The sequence below is a fragment of the Oreochromis aureus genome, linkage group 5, assembly GCF_013358895.1.
Source record: "Oreochromis aureus strain Israel breed Guangdong linkage group 5, ZZ_aureus, whole genome shotgun sequence".
Taxonomy (NCBI): Eukaryota; Metazoa; Chordata; class Actinopteri; order Cichliformes; family Cichlidae; genus Oreochromis; species Oreochromis aureus.
The window spans coordinates 22,189,813-22,208,187 of record NC_052946.1 but is presented as its reverse complement, the minus strand read 5'-3'; the positions used below and the strand labels follow the sequence as shown (position 1 = coordinate 22,208,187).

The following is an 18,375-nucleotide window of genomic DNA, read 5'->3' as shown; positions in this document are numbered from 1 at the left end:
TTATACACCTGTGTCCATCAAAGTGATTGGAACACCTGAATTAAATAATTTGGATGTATGAGTGAATACTTTTGGCCATACAGTATAGCTGCCAATGGACAGATGCAAGGTTATGGATGGTTACAACCTTGTGCAGTAGAGAGGATGTTATATTACAAGATACAATAAGGCAGCTGATCGAGTTGTTTCACTAACTCATCTACACAAGACATTTTGTATCGCAGCCATGGCTTGAACGGACAACTTTAATCTCCATGTTTCAACTTTATTGTCAAAATAATTTAGAGTTTAATCTTGTAATTATGACTTTATTCTCAAAATGAACAATGAATGGAGGCACAGTTGCACATTGATGATTTTTGATGGCTGCAGCCTCATTGTTTTATATTTCAACTTTCCCTCGTATATTGTCTTAAAAGTCTGATGGATGATTATAAAGAAATGAAAGTTTTCCCCACATGCAGCTGAAACAGTCATACCTTGAAAACATGCTTTCTTCTCACATTCACCCAGGCTGCTAAATTCCTCTGCGCTGTGGTGCTTTGTAGTTTCTTTGCCTTTTTGTCATCTTGCTTAAACATCCTGTCTTTTTTAAATTAAAGCAGACTTCAGCACTTCATTCTTTGTGATTTTAAATGCTTAAATAAAAGAACTTGAAGAAACAGGTGTGACTCTCCTTTTCAACAATTTTAAGTACAACTATATTTGTAAATTGTATACATATGTACACAGCCTTCTGCAGCTTAGATTCTTTCTATTTCATCTGTACATATTTTGAACATCTTATATTTCTATTATATTTCTTCTATTGTACTCATTGTAGTTCTTTATAGTTGTTTCTATTGCTTTTCAATAATAATTTATCCTATTTATGAATTTTTAAGTGGATTTTTTCACAGCAAAGGAAGAATGTCATTGTACAGGGAAACAAATATCTTTACTCTGCATATGACAATAAAACTTTGATGCACTAAATTATATGTTTTTTATTTAAAAGGTTTTTCCCCCCATCTTTTTTTCCTTGCCCCTCCTCTCCTTCCGCCAAAGCAGGCACACCTTTCCCTCCGTGGTCCTCCAGCGTTTCTTACCTTCTTGTCGCCGCTTTGAGCCTCGTTGTCTGGCTGTGAACTCTCACCCCAGCTGCTTGGGAAATGTCATACAGGCAGAGGCCCGTGCTGCAGTAGGGGGGCGTAATAGGAGGAAAAAATAACATTTTCACTGCTCTCACTGCATCTTTTTTTATTCGCGTCTCTGAGGTGCAAGTGCCACATCCCCGCTACCAACACCACCACCAGCAGCAGCTGCAGCCGCCGATAACTAACCGCAGTCTCAATGCTCACCTCGCATTAGGACTGATATTTAAAAAAAAAGAAAAGAACAGAAAAAAAATCCGTGCCAGACATGTGAGTAGCAAACCATCGCTTGTCGCTCTCCACTTACCCGTTGACTGCTGTGCGCTCTCGCTATTGTATCCTCACACCAACGGGAACAGATGGTCATTGAACTGTGTCGTTGTGCTTTTGGTGTCACTGTGCTGTTTTCGTGGCTGCACGATCGCGTTTGCGGGGTAGACGGCAGCCTCGCTGGCGGCTTGTTTTGGGGCTCTGCGTCGGCTTGGCTAATTGAGCAACGAGGCTGTGATTTTTCGGCTGTAAATAGCTCAGTGGGAGGGAGACCCATTCATTCAGTGGCCGTGTGATAAGTGTGTGTGATGTAGCTATTAGCTCTGTAGCCCGCTTGCACTCATTTTTTTTCCTTCCAAGGTAGCCGTGGATTTCGTGTGGAGGCAAAACCAGCCTGGTGTTTCCAGTCAGATGCGGAGGCCCAGGTTAGAGCGCACATAATGCGGCGGTGTTGATGTGAAATGTGTTTGTGGCCCCTCTGAGGAGCACAAACTGAGCTGGAACCACAAAGCTGATGCAGATGCGTGCACGGGGAAGCAGGGGATCATGCAGGAGGTCTCGTTATTCGCTTGTGATCTGGGATGTACTTCAGTGCAAGGAACTCCCTGTACTTTTTGACTGACTGTAGTATTCTTAAGTGTTCTGCGGGGTTTCTTTGGATTATTGCAACGATTCATTGATGTACTTCCTTTAAACGCCCCCCCTTTTTTTCTTTAAATCCCAAACTTCCACACTGGCATTACCAGAGCTTTCTATTTCCTCAATTAAACTCTGCATTTGATTGGATGCTTTGGTATTAGAAAGATGGCATGATGAGTAGAAATATAACTGCAAGATACTGTGCTGCATTCTTAGGCTATAATTTGACTAATTAGGGTATTTACTCCATTATATATCTAGAAACACTACTGACATCCAGCCATTACACCTTTATCTCTAAACAGTCATGTTTTTTAATAACCTTAAGGATAAATTGTCTTATTTACAGTTTTTAGTCCTCAAAGATTATAAAATAGCTACATAAAGTTCTGAATTTGTTGCTTTATGTAATTATTTTGGGCATTTAAATTTGTCAGCATGTTGCTGAGAGGTGATGGGAAACGCATGGAGGAGGAGATGGCATGCAACAGGTTCAGAGTTTTAAATGTCTTTAAAACTCTGGGATGTTCACAATGACCAAACTCATGCTTTCCATATGGTTGAAGACAAGGTTCCTGCAATGATTTCCAACTCTTCTACTCTTCCATCCCTCATGGTTTCAGGGGGAAGAACATTAATCTTCTTTGGAAGATGTCAATCCAGCAGACTAACTGGCTTGTGATGCTGATGCCCAGCAGACGATCCTGGGACTGAGACGCGGATCCCTTTACACTGATGGCCTGGACTGAGTAAGAATAAACATTCAGTGTTAATTTATTTAGTTTTATATGAGCGCTGTGTGTGACAGTGTTTGCTTCATCCATGACAGGTTTCAGCTGGCCTGCTGAAGCTATGGGGAGCTGTTGGAGCTGTCTATACAGAGACCCCATCCGAGACAACCATCTCACCAAATTTAAGGTCAGGAATCCCCCAAAAATCTTGTATGTGTTTTTTTTTTTTTTTTTTTTTTTCTTCCTCCTAACATAACGGCTGTCAATTTGTGTCCATTTAAGCTGTAGTAAACTGATGTGTCTTCCCCTTGTCTTCACGTCATGCTGTTTCTACCTTTGCTAGGTCACCAATGTAGACGATGAGGGCAATGAGCTGGGCTCTGGGATCATGGAGCTCACCCAAACTGAGCTCATTCTTCACACACGTAAGAGGGACGCCATCCGGTGGCCATATCTCTGCCTGCGACGCTACGGCTATGACTCCAATCTGTTTTCTTTTGAGAGTGGCCGCCGCTGTCAGACCGGGCAGGGTGGGTAACATTTTCTTTGATTTTCTGCTTTGGTTATACGCCTGTAGAGTCCATATGTGGGAGTTGTTGTTTTTTTGTGGGTCTTTTTGTACTAACCTAGGTTGTCCTTATAGTATCGAAATATGGCAAACTTAGGCATTGTTAGGCATGCGGGCCACTTTGGGTGCCCCTGACCAGCCTACATGAGGTTAATGGGAAATTAGGATTCAAATGTAAGCCATGCAGTTTGTTCCAATTCATCGAACACTCATCAAAGGATGACTTGGCGTGTGTGTGCGTGTGTGTGCATGTGTGTGTGTTCAAGAATTACAGTTTGAATCGTCGTTATGAGACTAAACGCGCAGAAAAATACGTGAACTTTACTGATGCAGAGCAGGAACAGACATCTGAATCTTTGCTAGCAAATGTGTGACGATTTGCATACGTACAGGGATGGAGCAGTTCTGTGATTTTTTTTTCCATAAAATTGCCACAAAAAAAACCCCAAACAGTATGCCACTCATCGAAAGTGTTTTGTGCACTCTAACACACTAATATGTCCTGAGAAGAAAAAAAACAGTTAAGAAAGTGCCCCTCTCCGGGCTAATCGGATGGATCAGGGGACATTCGAGAAAATCTGGAGCTTCAGGTGAAAAACAAAGCAGACAGTTTTGACTTTTTCTCCTCGGCTCTGGTTGAGAGCTGTGATGATCTGCGACACAGGAGCTGAAATGGGACATAAACTGTTAACCGACGGCTGTCCGTCGATGTCCACCCGACAGGAAAAAATGTCGGTCTTTTGAAGCAGATGAAAGATGAAGTGACCGAAATTAATCCAGAAGTGAAACTGGTATTTTTGCATTGCACTACAAATCACTTGGTGTCATGGAAGTCAGTGCTAAAAATTAACCGCATTTTTGATGTAACTAAAATAATTAACTTGGTCGGACTTTGGCTTCACTGCTGGCCGAGCACTTCAAGTCCCTGCTGGATGTTTTTTTTATTCTCCTCTCAAAGAGGTGAAGTTTACCCACATGATGAAACATGCTCAGAAGATGTTGGCTCTCTTTGGATCTACCTTCATATGTGAACAAACATTCTCAATGAGGAAGTTAAACAAATCCATATACAGAACCTCTCTGTGACCATTTCCACCTCAGGCACTGAACCTGACTTTAATGCAGTTGTTCAAGCCCCAAAAACAAAACAAATTTCTCTCAGTGATCGAGAAAAAAGGAACTGACCACCTCTGTAATATGGCCGATGTCTCTTTCAAGTAAGAAGAAGAGATCTTTGTACATCCTAAAAGTGTTGTCATTGTGCTTGTTTTGTTTTTTAACAGGAATCTTTGCATTCAAGTGTTCTCGGGCAGAAGAGATCTTCAATCTGCTCCAGGAGCTGATGCAGTGCAACAGCATCAACGTGGTGGAAGAGTCGATGATGATGAGTCGCAGCGGTCACACACCAGAGATGGAGATGTCTCGCACACCACAGACACCCAACAGTGAGTCACACAACACCAAACGCACACAAACAAAAGGATGCACTTTGAGCTTAATTGCAGATGTTAGATGCAGTAATGCGGCGCTAAATTTAGCAGAACTTGTACAAAAAAGGCTTTGCAACTTTATTTTGGAGTGTTTTTCTTAAGCTGATGAACTATTTTCCCACACACTTTCTCAGAGTGACGAGTCTATCACCATCTTTACTTCTGAATGACTCAGCCTCTTTGGGACACTCGTCTTATACCCAGTCATGTTACTGAGCTGTTGCCAGTTAACCTATTAAACAGTTTCTTTGAGTCTTTGGTTGCCACTGTTTAAACAGTTCCTGGCATTAAAATGAGATGATACGGCTGCTTGATCAGTTAAATGCCTAATCAGTGTGTGAGAAATGGAGGTTTCCATGTCACATTCTTCTAAATGACATATTAGACCTTTTCATACTTGAAATGCTTCATCTTGAACTCATAATTGAAGAAAAGTTGGCAGTTTCTGGAGAAAAACAAATTAGCCTTGTTTCCATTAGGAGTTTTACGAGAAGCTTTTCAGGTTATGAAGTTTGCCCCAGTTTTATCATATTTGTTTACAGTCTCTGCTACTTTAGTGAGAGGCAGGCAGCCTTTCCAGGACCTAATAGCAAAGTGGAATGCTTACTGAGGGGCCTTTAGGTTAATGAGCCCAAGATTTCCATTCAAAATCAGTGAACACCAAAACAGAGCTAGAAGAGAGTCAGTGTTGAGCAGTTGTGTTGCTCAGTAACGGTCGCACGTGCAACAGTTTGGCAACAAGTTCACTATTTGAAGGTAAAATTGTTTCTACTGCCCCCAAGTGGTGACAACATCAATTTCTTCAGGTTTAACCAACAAATGAGTAGTGACATCTCATCTCATTTAACACTTTGAAGCGTAACACAGCCAGAAAGACTTGCTTTCATTATTACATTTACATTATTGTATCAGGAAAATACAGTACCATGTCAGCTGACTGAACCTCTGTAAAAGCACTTCAAGCATTCCTTCAAGCATTCCACTTCAAACACTTCAAATGGTCCTAAAAATGGATATCACTGTTATCCTCTTTGGCTGGAGGATAAAACAAAAAGAAGAAACATGAAAAATCAAAACATTGCCATGTTTTATTTTTGATTGTGAAAGTGCTGCTGGTCTTAAAAGGTTTGCTTTAGTGGAGGTAAAGTTCCTTCTTCTTTGGTGATTTATTATTCTTGTTGATATAATCACTTTTTAATGTAGCCACTGATTTACTGCAGTGGAGAAAAAGGATTTTAGATAACACTTTAACATTTAACACTTTGCCTTTACGTGACAGCCTCACCTGATTTTTTTATTTTTATTTTATTTTTTCTTTACCTGTACCAGCTCCAGCATTTCCTGTCCAGGCTTTTCCCAATGGATACCCTGGTTATCCTATCAGAGGAGATTCCTCTCAACCATCGATTGCTGATGATCATGGACATAGCCTCATGGGTTTGGAAGACCAGGTGAGACCTCTCCGTGCGCTTTTAACTGGACTTTAGCTGTGCTGTTTCCCAATGTGACGAAGTCTTTATTTTCTCTTACAGACCCACACCTATGTAAATACTGTGAGCATGGAGGGGGATCTTTCCATGCGTCATTGTGTGCACTCTCTACCTGAGGTACGGCCTAGCACTTTTCCTGAAACAACACGGGGAGCCATGCCTGTAGGGGGCCAAGGAAATCCGCAGTCCAACCTGCGGTGCTGTCCCCTCGAGGAGCATAAAGATCCTCAGGTGTTCCTACAGGCGTCCTCGCAGGAGGTCAAATTCATGCTGGGTCCCACTCCAGCGCAACGGCATCTGCTGGAGAGAGAGAGGGAGAGGCACGGGCACAATCCTCACAACCTTCAGCCAGTAGAGGGCGCAGCAAGCTCAGAGACGGAAGGAGACGAGCCCTCTATGCACCTGTGCAACTCTCACTCCTATCACCATTTCCATCATCACACGCACCGGCACCCGGGCCACGAGCACCAGGAGGGCTGCCAGAGTGGCGAGCTCACCTACGAGAATATCAACGGCCTGCGAAGCGGCCGTAAGCAGCGTCTGAGTCCCAGCAGCGTGTCGCAATCCGTAGGTTCAAGCAGCAGTAGCAGCACCGGGGACAGTCATTCTCACTCCCTCTTACACGGTCACGGGCCGACATCTCTACCCCCGCAGGGGTACCCCTGTGAGAGGGGCATGGGTGGAGCTCATCGTCGGACAGCTCTGCTTAACTACGAGAACTTACCCTCTCTGCCGCCGGTGTGGGAGTACAGCGCTCTGCAGCGGGATGATGAGCAGGAAGAGGAAGATGATGACCAGGATGATGAGGAATATGAAGAAGAAGAAGAAGATTTTGATGAGTACGAATTCTCAGAAGGCCCCGGGACCCCCAACGGTTACCATCAAGACGGCCGGGGCATCCACAGAGACGCCCTGCAGAACTATGTCAACACAGAGCAGGTCCAGCCTCCCCGGCTTCGACACGCCTGCCCCCCGCATCCACAGCCGTGTCACTCAGACAGAGGGGGGCGAATATTTAGCTTTGATTTCCGCAGACGATCGAGGTCAGGGGTTGGAGGCTGTGAGCACAGCCACATGCCTCCTTCGCGGCAGCTGAATTACATCCAGGTGGACCTGGAGGGAGAACCTCCCTGCCAAGCCCTCAGCAGCGGGGGTGCCCAGACCCAGCCACAGCACCAGCGCCTACCACCCAAAAAATGTGGTCCGCAGGCACCCCGGCGCAGCGAATGCTACGCAGTCATTGACCTAAAGAAGACCGCTGCCATGTCCAACCTGCAGAAAGCTCTGCCCAGGGATGATGGGACTTCCAGAAAGACTCGCCACAACAGCACAGACCTGCCTCTGTAAATGGTGTTCAAACTGAAGAGGAGCGATGAAGACAGATGAAGGCTTATCCTCATCTTAGCACACTGGACCCTTCACTGTCATCCATCCATTCAACTGTCGGGCTGATCAGTACAGTACAGGTACCTAATTAGAAACTTACTGAAACCTATCTGTGCATATTCAAGCAAAAGAGAAATCTCTGAGGAGAATTTGCCATTTTATTTTGTGTTGTCAGATATTTGGTGTAAAGCTCTCTGGAGAAATCTGCAGGTTTTTTTTCTGCAGACGATTGCTGGATATTTGAATATTATTATATCTAACCATAAAGTCACATATATGTATGTAAAATATATATATGTATATATGACTTTTGGCTTAGTTTGGCCGAGAGTTTAGCAGAGAGTTATAAGTAGAAGCAGTCGTTGCCATAATGTTTTAGTGCAAATTTTTTAAAACCATCTACACTCATAAATGTTGTTGCTCCTATCATTTAGTTTGGTTCCAAACACTTTGAGTGTCAGAGTTGTGAACCTCATCTCAGAAATTATGTTGTTGGCATGAAGGATGGTAATGGTTCCTCCCAGATACTGGTCAATGTTCATACCTCATCAAAAGCACTTAAATCTAATGTTGTGGCTAGTAGAAGAGACCATTATTTGTTACTGTATGCCTATAGAGCATTTTGCACACAATCCTATGGAATTGTATTTCATCTTTTTTTTCCTTTTTTAAGGAGTTATTTAGTTCAGTCCTAGCTTAAAAAAAGAGATGGCTTAAATAAATCGAAGAGAATGTGATATTTGAAGAAATATACTAGACTAAATGACGGTAAAAGTAGCACACATGCATTAAATGAGCTTTGGCTCCCTCCTATCAACATGCAGCAATTGAAAAAGTAGCATATCAACTTTGATCACACCTCCTGCTTATCATCTCAAACCTGCAGGAGGTTCACGCTTGTCACGTTGCACTTTTGACCCTGGGCCGCTGAAACGCTCTTTGTCACCACTCCCGCGCCACTGGAGCCACAGGTTGTGTCCTTTTACCAAAAACAGGGGGCCAAATATTTCCCGGAGATAATAATGTAGATAGTTTATTTAAATGTTCTTGATGGAGACGCTGATAACCTCAAATCGTGGCATTAAGCTATAACCTCACACAAAATGTTGTCAGTTATCAGGTACGGATGTTCTGTTTGGAAAGGGTTGTCGCAAAATCATCCACTGAAGATTTTTGTGAGAGAAATTATCAACCAATTATCAGATATTTATGTATTTATTTATTTATTTATTTATTTCACTTTAATTTATTCTCTCTCTCTCTCGCTCTTTTTTTTTTTTTTTTTTTTTAAAGTTGTAGTAATTTTGTTTTCCACGTGACGACCAGCGTTTTGTAGTCCAGTTGGTAATATGGAGACCAAAGTTTCACCTCAGATTACCGCTGGACACTGATGTATTACTGTTATAACTGTGCTTAATTATATTTTAAACAAAAGAAAGACTGTATTTATATTTTAAGTGCCAAAACTTAATTGCAAACTGTACGATGAATAAAATCAAATGTGCCATTTGGGTTGGTAGAAATCTATAGGACAGAAAGGCATAAGAGGAGAACAGTCAGAAGACAAAAAAAAGAAAATCCTGCTTTTTAAGGATAACACAAGCTAAAATAATAAAATCTGCACATTCCACCTCATCCACATCGACAGCCATTTCGAAGGGGGATATAAGAATGGTAATCTTGTGGTCTGATAATCACTGTTAGGGTGGTTTTTATGCTGCTACATGTACATACTAACAGTAGCCCATGTAAGCTACATGAAAAAAAATGATGTGATGTCAGATCCTTTATCATATCGTTGATAGAAGTAGCATTATTGTGTTCTCCTGAGATTTTTTTGTTTTCTCAGAGCTGTAGAAATGTCACGTACCATTTAATTGAATGTTTAATTTGACCAATATTTCATGTAATCGAGAGTGTTTTCTGATTGACTGTCTGGTATGGGGAGAGTTAATGGAAGCACATGAATCTGTCTCTTTCTTTGTTCTTCTTCTTCTTTTTTTTTTTTTTTTAATTTATTTAAATGAGCGTTCACATCAGGGTGATGTTTTCAGCCTATAAAGGAAGGCCAGATGTTCAATGTTTACACATGTGCGGGCCTTCAGATGCAGATGTATTGTGGCATTAAGCTGAAGTTGGTCTTTTTTTTTTTTTCCACGCAGCATTTAGATTAAATGAGACAAAAATGCATTTTTTAACATCTGTGCATGAACGCAAGTATTCAAGCTGAGTGGATACAACCTTTTAAAATGTGTTAAGAATAAACAGAGCCCAACCAGTTTATTGACGTGCAGATGTTATCGGACGATAATAGCTATTTGCTGAGATATTAGTGTTAGGGTTTATAATGTTCGATAAATTAAAATTAAAAAGGTAAAGAAGAGACAGAAAAAACACCCTTCAACCGTGCTCTGAGTGTTGATGTTGCATGGTTTGTCCATCAGAGGGCACTCTACAGCTTCCCTCTTGTGAACACATCTGTTTAGAACAGACAACAACAACAACAGCCGGCTGATCCAAACAGAGTTGGCCAGAGCGTAAACGCATAAATAAATAACAAGAAATAAAAAATGTTGGAATTCTTTTTGTTTAATGTGCCTGAAAGAGAGAAAAACGATACAAAACAAATGTTTATATCGCAGTATCGGATATCAATATCTTAAAAATTCGGAAGGGCTCTTCTGTGCTTATGTGAAGCTAAAACTAAAACCTAAATTCTCCTGTTCCCTGAAACTATATATTATCATATTTCAGTTCCTACTTCAGATATTTTCCTCAAATACAAAACAGAAATAAGCAGTTGTGTGAGGCATTATACATCTAAAATTTTTAATTATTACTTGTGTATTTTAGTCCCAAATATTGTTGTACTACTGTTACTTTCAGGAAAAAGTAGTAAATATTCAGATTCTTTAAAAATTTGATCATATGTAACCAGCAGGCTTTTTAAAAAATATATTTTTGCCCTAATTAGTTATTAAAATGTTCAGTTAATTAGTTAAAAGATGGCTGCAAATATAAAATAATCTACTACTAATGTTTTATTGTTAGTAAGTGTTCAAAAGCATTTTACAATTTATTAGTTTTATCAGACAACAACAACAATCTTACCTATTATTTTTCTAACTATCCATTCAAAACCACAAACATTAAACTTGAAACTGTGAAACTCTCAAATGATTGACAAAGCAGTTAATCAGCTTTCACTGTAGTAAAATAAGTGTAAATTAGCTTGCTAACGTTACATAAAAAACTAAATCTAAATTTGATTGTTTTTGATTTTGCTCTTTGACAAAAATACGATAACTCTATATTTTAAAAAAAGACCAACTTGTAGCTGCCATTTTTGCTGGATTTGCGAGGACATTATTGCGATACGTGAGAGGGATGTTTACATTTTTTGCAATAATATGTAATTCATTGTTTTGCCAATCCAAATTGGACCAATATTTGAAGAGTATTGAAATGTATAGTCTAAAGAGGTGTGGGCTTAATGTATTTAATCACATGTTTGTCTATGAATCTTATTATTTGAGATACAATGTTCATTTTTCAGCCTCAGTAGAGTGAATTTGACTTTGAAAAGAAAAAAAAAAGGAAAAATGTTTTCTTGACTGTCAGTTAGCTCAACATGAACAGTGCCATATATTATGTCACCATTGCCAATACTTCAGAGTTTATTGCGTTACATTTTTCAAAGCTGTGATGATGTATCATAAACAACTCAGTAAGTCAATCATCCATTTTCTCAGAATAATGTTACATGTGGTTTTATAGGCATTATAAAATTCAGCACCATTACTGTGATTGCCAGTGTTTATTGATTAATAATCAATGACGTTTAAGTAATAGTTTTTCAGATCATTCAGCTTCAAAGTACTGATCTTATCTCATCGCTGCTGAGGTCAAACGAACTCAGGGGCCATAAGATAACGGCACCCACCTCATTACTCACTGTGATTGGCCTGGTGCCGATGCTATCTCAAGCATTTACTTTTCATAAACTTTAGTATTTATGCCTAAGGCATGATTCACACAGGTGTCTATGAGGTTGTCAGTGTGGTGTGGTTGTTTCTGCTTGTGCAGTCTGCAGGGCAAGTGGCAACGAGTCCTCTCATTAGGTTCCCCAAAACAGCATTTATTTGAAGGGGTTGTTTTAAAATAAAAGTTAAAAAAAAATAATATATATTCTTTGTGTTTACCGTGAAAGCGTAATTGCATATCTTATCCATTTAAAAAAAAAAAAAAAAAAAAAAAAATTAAAAATCTTGTTGTGCCTTGCATTTTCAAGCTGAAGAAATATCTTTACTGCCATTGATGGCAGCATCCTGATGGAGAAAGAAAGTCAGCACCTCTTGAAGGTTTGGAGACTGAAAGTAAAATGGCCTTTTAGTCATTTGTGTTGTACTTTGTAGTCAATACTGATGGTCAATCACTGTATTTTTTTTCCCCTTTTATTTTTCTTAAATGATGTCTGTTAAAAGAGAAGTTTGGCATTTTGGGATACATGAATATTTGTTTTCTTACTAAGAGTTAGATTGACGCTACAGACGCTCTCATGTGATATGAAAGACGTAGATGTAGGTTTGTGAAGCCCTGGTTTGAAGCCTCAAGTTTAGCATGTTATCTGCTGCCATGATGGGTGTTTTCTTTGGCACATTTTGAACAGAGGGTGGCGTGCTAATTTATCAGCTAACGCTAGCAATCCTGGGTAGCTTGGATAGCACATTTGTGATAAGTAACATAACAATAAAATAGTAAAAAAAAATTCTTTAAAAATAGAATTTTAATTTTCTTTTTTTAAAATACTGTTTTACTTTTTAATTATTTGAAATAGCAAAGGGGAATGCTAGTAGACAGCTAATGGTAGCAGCCACCTGTGTTAGTAGGCTAACCACCTTTTAAAATGCTGTCATAAAAATATTAATTATTCACCACTTTAGAGTTGTTATGAAGGGATAAATTAATGAGCAGAAACTTTTTTTTTTTTTTTTTTTTTTTTTTACACGGTTCAAAAATGCTTATTTATCCTGTATGACTTGGCACTTCAGCAGCTTTATATGTGCTAAAACGATAAGGTTTATCATGCTCCCACCTAGCTTAGCTCAACTTGACTTAGAGACTGAAAAATATCCTATCTTCATTTGCAGGCGCTCTACAAGTCCTGCTCAGCTGATTTGGTGTTTTTAAAGCCAAATGAATATAAAAATGAACGTTCAGGAGCAAAGAGGAGTACTGTCAGTGAAGTTAAGCTATCTAGAATCACTACTGTACATAAGAAGCATACTGTGGTAGTATTATGAACAGTTTCTCTCTGACAATGTTTAGGTTTGAATAAAATTGGATAAAATTATGTCTAATTTAATTAAATCTTTTCTGAAGGTGTCATAGTATAGTTAAAGAAAAGAAAAATATTTGTTTTAGTGGTTGAATGTTACGCTTGATTAATTTCTCTGAGACTTCTCGGAGAAATCCAGTTTGCCAGCTCAAGTTTGGGTATTAAAATGGGAATTCACATTAATAACAGCATTGTTTCTAAACTGATGATGTAATTTGTTAAGTACTGTAGTTAAAATACAAATTGCTGAGGCTCAAAGGTGTTGCTAGGCAGACTCCAATACCTTTAGACTTAAACAGGGGAGTTGCTTCAAGTAGCTGACAATCTTTACACTGAACTAGCAGTCTACAAGGGCCAGCTTTATATTTACTGTAAAGACATGAGATTGGTGGTGTTCTCGTCCAACTCTTGACATGAAGGCAGATAAAGCATTTTTCCTAAAAATGTGGGACCATTCTTTAAGGTTGTTGAAATCAAATCTGAATATTTCAGAGTTTTTATTTGAGGCCACTTAAGACGGACAGTGATTTGTAAAAATCTGTTGAGCAGTGAAAAAGCCAAACACAGTATGACTGGAAAGGTGTGAATCATGACTAGTGTGTTGTGCAGCATGCATTGTCGATTATAAGTAAAGATTACTGTCTTTGTCATTTAACCGTCAGGTGACGCTGAGCTTCGCAAGCTTCTGATTTCCCATCAGCTGCAGCTTCTGTTGGTGTAGCTGACACATTTTACATCTTGGTTTTTTTGTTTGTTTGTTTTTTGGGGGATTTTTTTGTATATGAACGAATGTGTTGGGTTTAAAGAATACAGTGGGAACAGGAAGAAAAGGCCAGCAGTTATACATTAGATTGTCTTCATCAGTGCTTTCAATCACCATCATCATAAAAATGACATATTGTAAAACCTCAACTTCCTGTTCATGCTACAAGATCTTTGTCAAAATACTGAAAAGCATCAGAAAACTGTAATATCATATTATTATTATTATTATTATTATTATTATTATTATTATTATTGTGTATTTTTTTTAAAAATCTGGTTTGTTTTTGTCCGGGTGTAATTGCCACCAGGGGGTGATGTACATGTACGGGTCTGAGCTGTACATTTTTGTGACTGATTTGTGTATTTACATACAGTTTGGGCTAACTTTGTGACTATTATATGAATTTATGAATTAAATGAGTGCCAAATATGCTTGAGCATGACAAAATCCGGGACCTGCAAGGAGCTGCAGGCACTCTGACTCATCAGAGCGATGCCCGAGTGACTCACTGCTGTTGTAGACTCTCCTTGAGTTTTGAACGCACAGCTGAAGGTTTAATCATGCTTAATATTTTTGATGAAAGTGCAGGGGGGACTTCTTTATGTTTTGGTCTCAGTTTGAAAAAGTTTCTTCAGATATTTGTTGTATGTTTCTGTGTCCACCCATGGCTTATTAATGAGTATGCAGTGATGGTCTTATCATGCTGCCATTAGAGGTGACTATAAAAGCTTCATTTGTTGAACTGTCAAAAAAGGAAAAAAAAAAAAAAAGAAAAAGGTCATTTGGGTCATTTTCATTCTTAAATCATTCCACACAGATGCGTTGTATGTTATCTGAACTCCTCTTCATCCCCAAAATAAGGTGAGCCTGACATCTGGTGAATTTTACCCTGAATTTTATCAAATATAGAGTGTGGATTTGTCCAAAATGTAAAAGTAAATGTAATTCTAATATTAAAATGAAGCTATGGAAAAAAAAAAAAAATCCATTGTGCACTAAATGGTGTCGGTTTTTCAAAAACTAACAAAGCTTTTTCCCCTCCAGGATCACGTGCCTCGTCGTTCTAACGTTATGGCATTTACTGGATATATTTTTACAATAAGAGTTTAAGATTTAGAGAAAAGAAAAGGGGGGAAAAAAATCTGATTAACGTCATAAGAAACCTGATAACTTTAAGAAGAGAAAAGCTTTGTTCCACAAGCATGTGAAACTGTCCTTATAAAATGCCTGTAATACAATACCCCAAGTGTTGCACTGAAGATCATTCATCCTCAGGCGCAGCAGCTAAGAGGTGAGCTGACAGGAATGCCTTTACTCTACGGAGATGAGTGACGTTAAATGTATGAAGGCCATTGGAAGCAGAATGAGTAGCTCAATGTCCTGCACAAGAGGAGTTATTTACTCTTCAAATTGTGGTTTACCAACAATTAAATAGTGATTTTTATTCCAGATTTTTTTTTTGCATCTTTTAAGCACGTCTCCCTGTGTGATGGTAATTATATGTACAGAGAATGTGGTTCATGTGGGCTTTAGATTTACACCAAAATGTAAATATATTCCTTAAATGGGAGAAGCCTTGTGTTCATATGACTGTCTGGATATTCTATCAAAAAGTAAATAAACAAAGCACCACTTTACTGGGCGGCTCGGTGGCTTTAGCTAAAGTGATTAATAAGAGAACACCAGTAGATGTACAATGGCCTTTCACTGTGTCTTGAAACTTGTGCTGCTGTTTGTCGCTTGGGTGTCTGATTTCTATGTGAGCATAGAACCTGAAATACCAGAAATATGATTGGCTGTCTGTGATTTCACTAGAAACACTTGAGCTTGTCATTGTGCAGCAACCAGAGGGATTATTTAACATGCATTCAAACCTGCAAGCAGCAACTGCACGCTTAAAGGTTGAAGACATACAAAGTTTGGTGGATTTATACATGAGTTACTGCATACCAGCCATACACACACACCTCACAGTGTGCACCTGTCTTCCATTGTATGAAAATAGCAGTCACAATCCCACACTCAAATCCCAAAATGTCCTAAATGCACAGCTCTGGTGCCCATTTACTATTTGGCATTTTAAAAAACTGAAAAATGTGTAGCCTATAAACATTTTTTAAAATTAATATGTAATTTCCTTGGTGCCTTATCCTGGTACCTTGCTGAACCAGAAGCATGGATGTACAACTTTTTGTTAGCATTTGCTCTTTTGATTGCAAGCAGAGCCCTGCACTAGTTGGATTAAAATAACACTGTCAGTCTTCCTCTTCACGTGCATCTCAGCATGCAATTAGTTAGCCCACTTTTGCAGTAGATTCATAGATATCCATCGCTCCTGTGGTAGCCTTTGTTATGACTTGCCCCTTCTGTTCCTGTCAGTTGTGCTAGAAAAAATGGAACAAACTGACTGTGTCAAACTGACTGCTGATTGACACAGAAAGATAAGCAAAATGTTCTTAAACTGACCTCAAATTTAAAGATTGGCTTTAAGCATTTCATCAACTAAAGCAATGTAAAGGGCAAATTGTAAATGATCTGCTGACAGACTCACTATGAGTACCTGAAAACTGCACTCAGTCACAGCACTGTTGCTGCTATTTCAGCTGCAAGAAACTATTGTGTTATGTAGACCATAAATGGACATCGCATTCTCAGTAAAGGCAATAGTGTGAATATAAACCTGTATCTAGTATTTTTAAAATGTGACACATTTGTACGGTAAATACAGCTGAATTCCTCATTTAACATTTATAACCACCAACTTCCCCATATCTGGAGTAAATTATTTACTATGAAGGAAGTTAACCATATATAAGAAGTGTAGATGACTCTTTTGATGTAAAAATAATTAACCTGTGTTTATGAGATAAGAGCTGCTTCCTTCTGTTTAAAGCCTTAGGGCTTAAAAAGCATTACCATTTCCTACAGAAATAAGAATACACTCGTCAAAAATATTTCATTCAGTCCTATCATTCAGTTGCTTGAACTGTTAGCAATAACTTTATGACTTCATCAGTCTTTCATATCATTGTGGTGGAATTTTGGCTAATTGTTTTTAGAGCATTGCTGTAGTTCATTGAGATTTGAGGCCATGCATTTATTCACAGCTCACTTAAAGGGATATTTGCTAGGAACGTCTACCCAGAGCTGCCAGGAAGACTGGCAGCTGTCTCACATGTTTTCCTGTTGTTCTTACAGTAGAATGATGGACTTCACATTTTTGGAAATGGCCTTATACACGTCACCAGATTGATGGGCAACAGCAATTGTTTCTCTAAGATTATTGTTGATGTCTTTCCTCCTTGTTGTGTTAACACACACCTGAATCCTCCAGGCCAACAAACTGCCAGAGCTTCTGCTTTTATAGAGGCGCTCACTCTTGATGATGATCAGTTAATCAACTGGATTTGATTAGCAGCACCTGGCTGCTTATTACACTTGTAATTCCTATGGAAGTATTAAGGATGCACCTAGTTTTTCACAGGACTACTATAGGAGTCTTGTGAAAACCTTCTTGTTCACATCACTGTGTATAGTCAAGAGACACCCTTTTCATTGCGTGTATGCATTTTGAGGTTAATGAAGAGTGATGCTGCACACATTATCCTTGTTCGCCTTTACACCTGTACCTAAGGAGTCATGTCAAAGTTAAGTAGTCGGTCTTTTTCATGTGTGTAATTTGCTCTTTCGCTCTCTGTCAGCGTGAATGATTAAGGCTAATCCAATGTTTACTCGCACAGGTGCAGAGACAGTTTAGCTACTCTCTGTCTGATAGTGTCAGATCCTGTGGCGACCTGAGACCAGCGTTTACAACTGGTACCTGATGTACTCTGAGCGCCTCTTTGTAAGCATGAGCGCGAAATCATGGAAGCCTGCTCACAATTTCTTTTTGGCTTAAAGAAAAATAAAGCCAAGGATGTTTTCTCTTTTCTGAGTTTGGTGCGGTGTTGTGAACCGAGATATGAAGAGACGTGGAATCATTACCAAACGTCTGCTGTACAATTGAATAACTAAATCAAATTAGGAACACTCAAAAGTAGCAAACCAAAAGCATGGACAACTTCAAAAGTGAAAACTAAGTGGAATGTATTGGATGTATTACATGTGAACCTGTATTTATGGCTGTAGCTTTCCATGGCAGTAAGTTGAGCTGATCATCTAGTGGCAGATGTTTACTAGTAACATAGCCTGTGTGTACTGTTTGCTGACTGGGTTTGTGCTGCTATTTGACAGGTCAGAGTTCCTACAAACATTTTTTCTGCCCTTCGCTTCATGCAAGCTAATATGTTTCATTTTAAAACTGGTAACATTTCATGCATTCAGTTCTGTCTGTACTCTGCCATTCTGGGAACCTGAAGACAGAGATTTCAGGATGTGTTGCTTACAGAGGACTTTCTTAAAGCAGAGACACAGACGTTCACATTTTCTGCCCATATGAGAGTTTTGCAAATTAGCCATAATATGAGCTAGTGTCAGTCTAATCTTCAATTTAAACACTGGTCAATCCAACAGTCATTTGTCATCACATTGGGTATCACAAGCTTACAGTTTATCTGTAAGCTTG

General features: G+C 39.2%; 1 protein-coding gene across 2 annotated transcripts; it reads left to right on the top strand.

The window, feature by feature from the left end:
- Positions 1 to 1,052: 1,052 nt before the first annotated feature.
- frs3 (fibroblast growth factor receptor substrate 3) lies at positions 1,053 to 15,894 on the top strand. Of its 2 annotated transcripts, XM_039612387.1 has the most exons (9): positions 1,053 to 1,403; positions 1,764 to 1,828; positions 2,666 to 2,791; positions 2,872 to 2,960; positions 3,117 to 3,303; positions 4,625 to 4,786; positions 6,161 to 6,282; positions 6,364 to 7,787; positions 13,708 to 15,894. In XM_039612387.1, exons 4-8 carry the CDS (start codon positions 2,895 to 2,897, stop codon positions 7,666 to 7,668), a joined length of 1,842 nt encoding a protein of 613 aa, XP_039468321.1. In that variant the 5' UTR covers positions 1,053 to 1,403; positions 1,764 to 1,828; positions 2,666 to 2,791; positions 2,872 to 2,894; the 3' UTR covers positions 7,669 to 7,787; positions 13,708 to 15,894. The 2 variants fall into 2 exon arrangements, with proteins under 2 accessions (XP_039468321.1, XP_039468320.1); XM_039612386.1 differs by lacking the exon at positions 1,764 to 1,828.
- Positions 15,895 to 18,375: the final 2,481 nt, after the last annotated feature.

Coding starts and splice junctions, on each gene's coding strand:
- frs3 (XM_039612386.1), top strand. CDS start 2,895: ATGGGGAGCTGTTGGAGCTGTCTATACAGAGACCCCATCCGAGACAAC. Junction 2,961..3,116: donor ACCATCTCACCAAATTTAAG/GTCAGGAATCCC, acceptor TACCTTTGCTAG/GTCACCAATGTAGACGATGA. Junction 3,304..4,624: donor CCGCTGTCAGACCGGGCAGG/GTGGGTAACATT, acceptor GTTTTTTAACAG/GAATCTTTGCATTCAAGTGT.